At 40.2% G+C, this 10,517-nt stretch overlaps 1 protein-coding gene across 1 annotated transcript; it reads right to left on the bottom strand.

Annotated features, from left to right (window-relative positions):
- Positions 1-6,746: 6,746 nt before the first annotated feature.
- Positions 6,747-9,375, bottom strand: LOC113016239 (gastrula zinc finger protein XlCGF49.1-like). Its single transcript, XM_026158923.1, has 3 exons — positions 9,177-9,375; positions 8,778-8,826; positions 6,747-7,313 (listed from the first exon to the last, which is right to left on the bottom strand). The coding sequence occupies exons 1-3, from the start codon at positions 9,194-9,196 to the stop codon at positions 6,807-6,809; spliced, it is 576 nt and encodes a 191-aa protein (XP_026014708.1). The 5' UTR covers positions 9,197-9,375; the 3' UTR covers positions 6,747-6,806.
- Between the last annotated feature and the right edge of the window lie 1,142 nt (positions 9,376-10,517).

Genomic DNA, 10,517 nt, shown 5'->3' with positions numbered 1-10,517 from the left:
TGACACACGCTGGTTAGTTATTTAATGGTTTCAACTTAGTTTATTTTCTCTAAAACTTCAGTGCACGGTTGCAGGGATCAGCTGACACAGATCCCTGGCACAGGCTGGTTAGTTATTTAGTGGTTTCAGCTTAGTTTATTTGATCTAAGACTTCAGTGCACGTTCGCAAAGATCAGCTGAAACAGATCGCTGGCACAGGCTGGTTAGTTATTTAATGGTTTCAGCTTAGTTTATCTAAAACTTCAGTGCACGGTCGCAGGGATCAGCTGAAACAGATCGCTGGCACAGATCCCTTGCACAGGCTGGTTAGTTATTTAATTGTTTCAACTTAGTTTATTTGATCTAAAACTTCAGTGTACGGTCGCAGGGATCAGCTGACACAGATCCCTGACACACGCTGGTTAGTTATTTAATGGTTTCAACTTAGTTTATTTTATCTAAAACTTCAGTGCACGGTTGCAGGGATCAGCTGACACAGATCGCTGGCACAGGCTGGTTAGTTATTTAATGGTTTAGGTTTGGTTTATTTAATCTAAAACTTCAGTGCACGGTCGCAGAGATCAGCTAACACAGATTCCTGACACACGCTGGTTAGTTATTTAGTGGTTTCAGCTTAGTTTATTTGATCTAAAACTTCAGTCCACGTTCGCAGGGATCCACTGACACAGATCGCTGGCACAGGCTGGTTAGTTATTTAATGGTTTCAGCTTAGTTTATTTGATCTAAAACTTCAGTGCACGGTCGCAGGGATCCGCTGACACAGATCGCTGGCACAGGCTGGTTAGTTATTTAATGGTTTCAACTTAGTTTATTTTATCTAAAACTTCAGTGCACGGTCGCAGGGATCAGCTGACACAGATCGCTGGCACAGGCTGGTTAGTTATTTAATGGTTTCAGCTTAGTTTATTTGATCTAAAACTTCAGTCCACGTTCGCAGGGATCAGCTGACACAGATCGCTGGCACAGGCTGGTTAGTTATTTAATGGTTTCAGCTTAGTTTATTTTATCTAAAACTTCAGTGCACGGTTGCAGGGATCAGCTGACACAGATCGCTGGCACAGGCTGGTTAGTTATTTAATGGTTTCAGCTTAGTTTATCTAAAACTTCAGTGCACGGTTGCAGGGATCAGCTGACACAGATCGCTGGCACAGGCTGGTTAGTTATTTAATGGTTTCAGCTTAGTTTATTTGATCTAAAACTTCAGTGCACGGTTGCAGGGATCAGCTGACACAGATCGCTGGCACAGGCTGGTTAGTTATTTAATGGTTTCAGCTTAGTTTATCTAAAACTTCAGTGCACGGTTGCAGGGATCAGCTGACACAGATCGCTGGCACAGGCTGGTTAGTTATTTAATGGTTTCAGCTTAGTTATTTATCTAAAACTTCAGTGCACGGTTGCAGGGATCAGCTGACACAGATCGCTGGCACAGGCTGGTTAGTTATTTAATGGTTTCAGCTTAGTTTATTTATCTAAAACTTCAGTGCACGGTTGCAGGGATCAGCTGACACAGATCGCTGGCACAGGCTGGTTAGTTATTTAATGGTTTCAGCTTAGTTTATCTAAAACTTCAGTGCACGGTTGCAGGGATCAGCTGACACAGATCCCTGGCACAGGCTGGTTAGTTATTTAATGGTTTCAGCTTAGTTTATCTAAAACTTCAGTGCACGGTCGCAGGGATCCGCTGACACAGATCGCTGGCACAGGCTGGTTAGTTATTTAATGGTTTCAGCTTAGTTTATTTGATCTAAAACTTCAGTCCACGTTCGCAGGGATCAGCTGACACAGATCGCTGGCACAGGCTGGTTAGTTATTTAATGGTTTCAGCTTAGTTTATCTAAAACTTCAGTGCACGGTTGCAGGGATCAGCTGACACAGATCGCTGGCACAGGCTGGTTAGTTATTTAATGGTTTCAGCTTAGTTTATTTATCTAAACTTCAGTGCACGGTTGCAGGGATCAGCTGACACAGATCGCTGGCACAGGCTGGTTAGTTATTTAATGGTTTTAACTTAGTTTATTCTAAAACTTCAGTGCACGGTTGCAGGGATCAGCTGACACAGATCCCTGGCACAGGCTGGTTAGTTATTTAATGGTTTCAACTTAGTTTATTTTCTCTAAAACTTCAGTGCACGGTTGCAGGGATCAGCTGACACAGATCCCTGGCACAGGCTGGTTAGTTATTTAATTGTTTCAGCTTAGTTTATCTAAAACTTCAGTGTACGGTCGCAGGGATCCGCTGACACAGATCGCTGGTTAGTTATTTAATGGTTTCAGCTTAGTTTATTTTATCTAAAACTTCAGTGCACGGTCGCAGGGATCAGCTGACACAGATCGCTGGCACAGGCTGGTTAGTTATTTAATGGTTTCAGCTTAGTTTATCTAAAACTTCAGTGCACGGTCGCAGGGATCCGCTGACACAGATCGCTGGTTAGTTATTTAATGGTTTCAGCTTAGTTTATTTTATCTAAAACTTCAGTGCACGGTTGCAGGGATCAGCTGACACAGATCGCTGGCACAGGCTGGTTAGTTATTTAATGGTTTCAGCTTAGTTTATTTATCTAAAACTTCAGTGCACGGTTGCAGGGATCAGCTGACACAGATCGCTGGCACAGGCTGGTTAGTTATTTAATGGTTTCAGCTTAGTTTATTTGATCTAAAACTTCAGTGCACGGTCGCAGGGATCAGCTGAAACAGATCGCTGGCACAGGCTGGTTAGTTATTTAATGGTTTCAGCTTAGTTTATTTGATCTAAAACTTCAGTGCACGGTTGCAGGGATCAGCTGACACAGATCGCTGGCACAGGCTGGTTAGTTATTTAATGGTTTCAGCTTAGTTTAATTTATCTAAAACTTCAGTGCACGGTTGCAGGGATCAGCTGACACAGATCGCTGGCACAGGCTGGTTAGTTATTTAATGGTTTCAGCTTAGTTATTTATCTAAAACTTCAGTGCACGGTTGCAGGGATCAGCTGACACAGATCGCTGGCACAGGCTGGTTAGTTATTTAATGGTTTCAACTTAGTTTATCTAAAACTTCAGTGCACGGTTGCAGGAATCAGCTGACACAGATCGCTGGCACAGGCTGGTTAGTTATTTAATGGTTTCGGTTTGGTTTATTTTATCTAAAACTTCAGTGCACGGTTGCAGGGATCAGCTGACACAGATCGCTGGCACAGGCTGGTTAGTTATTTAATGGTTTCAGCTTAGTTTTATCTAAAACTTCAGTGCACGGTTTGCAGGGATCAGCTGAAACAGATCGCTGGCACAGGCTGGTTAGTTATTTAATGGTTTCAGGTTAGTTTATTTGATCTAAAACTTCAGTGCACGTTCGCAAGGGATCAGCTGACACAGATCGCTGGCACAGGCTGGTTAGTTATTTAATGGTTTCAGCTTAGTTTATTTTGATCTAAGACTTCAGTGCACGGTTGCAGGGATCAGCTGACACAGATCGCTGACACAGGCTGGTTAGTTATTTAATGGTTTCAACTTAGTTTATTTTATCTAAAACTTCAGTGCACGGTCGCAGTGATCAGCTGACACAGATCGCTGGCACAGGCTGGTTAGTTATTTAATGGTTTTAACTTAGTTTATTTTGATCTAAAACTTCAGTGCACGGTTTGCAGGGATCAGCTGACACAGATCGCTGGCACAGGCTGGTTAGTTATTTAATGGTTTCAGCTTAGTTTATTTGATCTAAAACTTCAGTGCACGTTCGCAAAGATCAGCTGAAACAGATCGCTGGCACAGATCCCTTGCACAGGCTGGTTAGTTATTTAATGGTTTCAACTTAGTTTATTTTATCTAAAACTTTTGTGCACTGTCGCATGGATCAGAAGTCAGGGGGAGTTGCAGTGACGCGCCCGTGAGCTCCGCCGGCCCCCAGCTGCGCCTGAGTGACCGAGCCCCAGGCCGAGAGGCCGGGGGCACCCCACCTCCAAAGGGGCCCGAGCGAGCCCCAGGCCCCGACAAGCGGCCGCCAAGGAGTGAGCCGGTGTGTACCCGGACGCCCACCCCCAGACACAAAGAACCACCAACACACCGACACCTGAGGGAGTCCGCCACCGGCAGGGGAAGTGGTGGTGGGTGGAGATAGGCCTCCAAACCTTGGAGGGCCTGAGGTGTCCCCAGAGAGGTGGCGTCTGATACCCAACCTGACATATAGACACAGACATACAGGCACACACAGACACAAACATCCATTCCCACCCTCATGCTCTCATCAGAAAGCTTTAATGAGCAGCTGGATTTGTCCCGCATTAACTGGCTGGACACAGAGGACATCCAAATGCAGCTGATTGAACTAAAGAGCTCGACTCTGTGGGGGTCGAAGTTTGCAGAACTACGAACGCAGCTGGAATCCACAGCTGTGTGTGTTCATGGAGCTGCATTTTCACCTGCTGGACATCACTACCTGACAAGCTTAACTGTCTTTAGAACATTGCAGAGGCCTCATTGACAGTATTTGGCTCTACATATCTGTGTGAGCAGATTTTCTCTCACATGAAGAGCGTCCTTAGGCAGCCGTCTGAATGCTGGACACTCGGAGACCTGTGTCTCTGAGTGGGAGACCAGAGATCACATTAACATGTGTATCTCTGTATTAACCAACATGCCATATTGGCCCAGTTTATTTTTCTTATCATTATTGTGAGGAGACCATAAATAGCATTTGCATTTTCTGCTGTACAGTTCATTTGCTGTTATAGATTTCTTGTTATGGATAAAAAGTGTATTTTTTTGTTTCAAAATAGCTGATAACTATTCGCTGATAGCTGCAAGTGTGACAGGTTGAAGGACTACTGCATATGCTGTTCAGTTAATACAAATTCATATCAGTTGATATGAGGACGAAAATAATGTAAATATGGTAAGAAAATGGTTAAGAGTTTATTATTTTTCATGTTATATTAATTGCTTTCATGTTACTTAAGAGAACTACAATCTATACATCAGTGATTGGCTAGTAAGCCTTTTCTGGGATCGATTAGTAGTGTCTCTATTCTCCACTAGAGGGCTTTCGCGCGTTCTCCTCACTGCAATAAACTACTGCATGAGAGACGCAAGTCATAATCACTCTCGTAATTCTTTCCCCCCTGTTTTCAGGGGTGTAACACCAACATCTACGAACAAATATAGTTCTATAAAGTTGTTTTATATAGTGTGTGACTGTTAATATAAAGCATTATTAAATTTATTGCTAATACATCATATGGCACATTGACTTCTGAGAAAATTTTAGATGGCTTTTAGATAGTGTCAATAGGAAAATTGTACTTAGTAGTCAGTATAATCTTTTAATGATATAAGTTTGCATATGGTAGAATACTGCATGTAATCATTTGTGTTTAGAAGTATATAGTTGGTGGCATATTGAAAGAATGTCTGTAACATTCCAGGGTGTTCACACCCACATCCTAGGAGTATGGGAGAGGTCGTACCTTGTCTTATTGTTTTACGGTAGAATTAACGTAGCTATATCTGTCTTAGTCTAAGTGCCTTTTGGTTTGATGAACTGCTGGACTTCGAGACCAGCAGGTGTAGGGAAGTCATTTATGGGGTCACACTCTGACCCACCACACACACTACACACACCACACACACGTACAGCTCCACATTTCAATGTATGGAACAAACGCCCACTGAAGCATATAAATAAAGACCGGGGCAGTTTCTCAGTGCGAGTCTGTTCTGGAGACTGCCCTTGCTAGCAAGAAGTTCTGTGTGTTTCTCTTCTCTGAGTCTTTACTGAAGAAGTGTTTTAGAGTATATTTCTTAACAGATAGAAAGGTTGCCGACCCCTGATCTAGCCAAAACCAATCAATAAACAGCATCACTGTGCCTATCCTCAGCTATCGATATTATGACAAACCAATTCAAGGGACTCATCTAAGCTTTGCAATCCCATCTGTTAACACATACCCACTAGACATATAATACACCATGCATCCTTCTACTTGCCCATTCATCTAAGCATCCACCGATCTGCTCCAGCTCGGTAATCATACGAATAATAGCCCCTGTGTTGTTTCCATGGCAGTTATGAGATTGATGTTGTAATATTCAGAGAGTATGCTTTCATGTACGAGCACAATCTTCAATCATATTTAGGCATCCATGTTTGTGGTTTGGGACGTTCGTGGCTTACAGTAAACGTCTGAACAGAAACAGCTGTAAGGATATCTGGCACCTGTAACACACTAATTCCACTGGTACAGTTTTAAGACCTTTGCACTTCTTGAGGCCATCCTTCAGCAGAAAATTAGGTGTTACTACAATAAACACGCATGGTTTCACCTGAGGAATGCAAATCTTTTCTCCCAGGCTGAGGTGTGCCGAGAGATCTGCAACACCAAACTTCAGAGCTTGAAAAGCCAGTTATCAGGCTGTGAGTGTTGACTCGAGTCAGGTTTAATGAAAAAAAAAAAAGAATTAGAGCATCTTCATTTGGAGCAGAGCAGAGACAGTGCAAGGGGAAAATGTAAACATTTGGTTCAGTTAGTTGTCTGATAATTAATTTGTCAGCACCTCATCCAGAATTGCAGCACAAAATCCTCTAGTCAAACAAAATCCTCACAATTCTGCCAAGTTGCAGAGAGTGAAGCTTTGATCAGTGCATCTGAAAACTCTATCAAAAGAAGCAATAACTAAGACACATGAGACATGCACTTAGAAAAGAAAGAAAACATCTCCCTGTCATTGGCTTTCATTTGAAAATGAAATTAGAATGACAACATGTTAATATGCTTGCAAATTATTTTAATGGGTTAATAAACATTTGTGGAAGTGCCGATGTAGGGCAGGATGCTTCCTACACCTGTGGCATGCACTTGTGTTTCTGTAAATGAATTGCTTGGACGAAGCGTTTTCCACAGTTATTACAGGGGAATGGTTTTTCTCCTGTGTGAATACGCTGGTGCATTTTCAAGTTCCCTAAGTGAGAGAACCTTTTTCCACACTCATCACAGGGGAATGGTTTTTCTCCTGTGTGGGTGTATTGGTGTCTTTTCAAAGGACTTCGGTGAGTGAAGGTCTTTCCACACTCTTCACAGAGGAATGGTTTTTTTCCACTGTGCCCAAACTGATGCACCTGAAGATGAACTAACTGGGCAAAGCTCTGGCCACACTGATCACAAGAATAGGGTTTTTGTCCAGTGTGCAGACGCTGATGGACCTTCAAACTTAATAGTGTTTTGAACATTTTCCCACACTGCTCACAGAGGTATCGTTTGGTGTGAACTTTTGTGCGCAGATCCAGCTGTTCTTCAGTTGAATCTACCCCCTTCTTATGGTGAGGTCTTCTTTGCATTTTCCCGGTCTGTATATAAAGAGAAAGAAGAGATGGACAGAGTAACAACAATCTACAACCATTTGATCTGATAGACTTCCTCCTTACAAAGACTGAGGTGTTGTGAAAAAGTGGAAATGGGAAATTACTGAAGAGTTGTTGTGTCCTTCTTTCATAAACTCCTCCCGCCAGGTGAGGGATGAAAAACGTGTTTGTAGTCAGAAGATGTTTTGATGCAGTCAGCATGCTCATTACCCCAACAATATTTTGCATATTAATTATACATGTTTTTTACCCATTTATATGTAACTTAAACAGGCTATTTACAAGTAAGCAAAGTAATCCTGTTCACACGTCACCAAATGCAAACACAAACCCACTATTCAACAACGGAAACTCTGTGCTTCCCCATCTGATTCCATAATTGGAGTCAGCAGGGAAACTGCAATTTTAGTGAAAGGTAAGTAAAAATATATCCTGGCTGTACCTGTAATGCCAAAAATGCTAAATTAACTGTTCCCCTGGCCCCTTTGGGAACATTTTTATGTCACTGTGAAGTTTACCTTTCACCTTCACATAAGATAAGATAAGATAAACCTTTATTAGTCCCACACATAGGAAATGTGTTTGTTCACAGCAGAAAGTGGACAGTAAAAAGTTAAGAGCAGCAAAGTCTACTCTTCATTCTATCAGAAACAGTTATCACAGCTCGTACATTTTCTTTTTACACATATATGTAAGCACTGAGCCAAATTTAGTAATGCCAACACATTAAAAGAACAACATTTGTCTCTTATGTATGATACATCTATATATACACTGTAACAGATACTTGTCTTTGAGTGAAGATTTAAGGTGATATAAATAAATAACTGCAACTTGAATCTTTACTGAAGCTCAGTATTTGACACAGAGTTCAAACTCACTGCTGTAATAACTAATAATGATTAATATAATAACTATAATATTGGCCATATTATAGTTACATTACCAAAGTGAGATGATTTTAGTCTCATGAACAACACTATCTAATTGTTATTTACTAGCTAATCTTAAAATGACTGTTCAGTACAGAAATGAAGCCCAACAATCATGTTTGTACAGTCCTGTGGTCTCAGCCTCAGATTCTTATCAAATCACACAGAGCTCATGTAGAAACAAATGTACAAAATATGTTCTCCTTCATTTCTGTCAAACAAAGCTGTATGAAACGTTTCCAAGCCTCGCACTTCCGGCCTTAACGGTCTTTGAGTACGCGGACCTTGAGGACCGTTAAGGCTGCGTACTTTAAAGCTGCAGACCCCGAATTGGGATACAGCCTTAACGTCGTTTTCCTTCGCTATTTAAATTCACAAGCACTACATAATCTCATAGTGCCACCTACCTGGCATTCCTCGGGATCAGCAGTTAATTTTCATGAGGCAATTTTAGGTGGGTTACACTTGGAATGCCATGTCTCTTCCTTATCTAATGTGTCACGTTAAAGTGACTTACCTCTGCCACTGTGAGCATTTGGCTGCTGGTGTTACTCAGTGAATCAGCTCTGACAAACATAAAGATAATAAGTTTAGAGAAAAATTATCCAAATACTGCCTTAAAAACAACAATGATGTTAAGACTTCTCATCCAAGCACATAAATGAAAAACAACATATGTACCTTTAAAATTTAGCTTGAAAATATGATTAAATACTTTAAAGTAGCAATAAGAAAGATAATCAAGTTAGATACTACAAATTTACAGACATTTCGTCTCGTGTTTGTGCCTAGTTTTAAAGATAAACTGGACCTGAAACATGAATTCAATTGAAAATAACACAATTAAAAGGAAAAAAAAACACTGAATGTCCTTTGATTTACTAAAACTACCACTGACCACCAGTTTTTTTCTTACCCTTGGCATGTGAGGGACATTTGTTTTGGTCCTGCTTAATGCTTGCCTTCACTGAACTCTGAGAGATGCACCAATGGTTCCCATGGTATCCAAAGCTGACTCCACTTCATAAGGTTCCAGAAGTGAATTTAAAAATCAACACCAAGTATTTAATGAACCACAAATCCCAGCAGGATAACAACCACTGGTGTTTTTTCCTCCAAACTTTATTTATTCAAAGTCATAAACAAAACAAAATAATAACTAACAACGAAATCAAAAATGACATAAAAGAAATAAAACCCACTCAAACTCATTATTGAACAAAATCAGTTACATTTACATTTCATCTTGTCAGAATATAATACACACAGCATATTAAATTCAACAAGATGAAGTTGTTCATAGTGTATTTGTATTGAGTATTACATAAGATGTATGTAGTTTAAACTCAACTTAAACTCTAACAGATCAACAGATCATGCATTTATAACAGCTCTCCACACAGCCCTTTCTCTAGCATTTTATTTTCATTCATTTTCACTTTCATTAGCAGATGTAAAGAGGGTTTTTTTATATATATATCTTATTAAAAGCCCCTCTGATATGTTATATATATCTATAAAAAAAAATCTGTCTCGCTCATGTCTGCAGTAGGCTCACTTAGCATAGGGGGTCTAGCCTCAGGACCCTTACTGGATACAGACATCCCAGGCGGGAATGAAACTTGCGATCCTCGGCTCCAAAGGCCTGTAGAGATATATATATATATATATATATATATATATATATATATATATAAAGATTGACCGCCCACAGGGGCGAGCGGGGAAAGAAAAAAAATAAAATAAAATAAAATTATATATATATATATATAATTTTATTTATTTATTTTTTCTTTCCCCGCTCGCCCCTGTGGGCGGTCAATCTTATATACATATATATATATATATATATATATATATATATATATATATATATATATATATATATATATATATATATATATAATTTTATTTATTTATTTATTTTTTCTTTCCCCGCTCGCCCCTGTGGGCGGTCAATCTTTCAAGCTCGAGTCCTCTACCAGAGGCCTGGGAGCTTGAGGGTCCTGCACAGTATCTTAGCTGTTCCTAGGACTGCGCTCTTCTGGACAGAGATCTCCGATGTTGTTATATATATATATATATATATATATATATATATTGTCGAGAAAAACATCTTATTTTACTGTCACTATATATCATGCATAAAGCACCGTCATTATTTCATCATTACTTCATTAGTCTGCATCACTTATCATCAGTTTATCATGTATCATTTATCATTTATTTCAGAGCACGCAGGATAAAACCTATTCTA

This window comes from Astatotilapia calliptera, chromosome 3 (genome assembly GCF_900246225.1).
Source record: "Astatotilapia calliptera chromosome 3, fAstCal1.2, whole genome shotgun sequence".
NCBI lineage: Eukaryota > Metazoa > Chordata > Actinopteri > Cichliformes > Cichlidae > Astatotilapia > Astatotilapia calliptera.
This window is presented reverse-complemented; position numbering and strand designations above follow the sequence as displayed.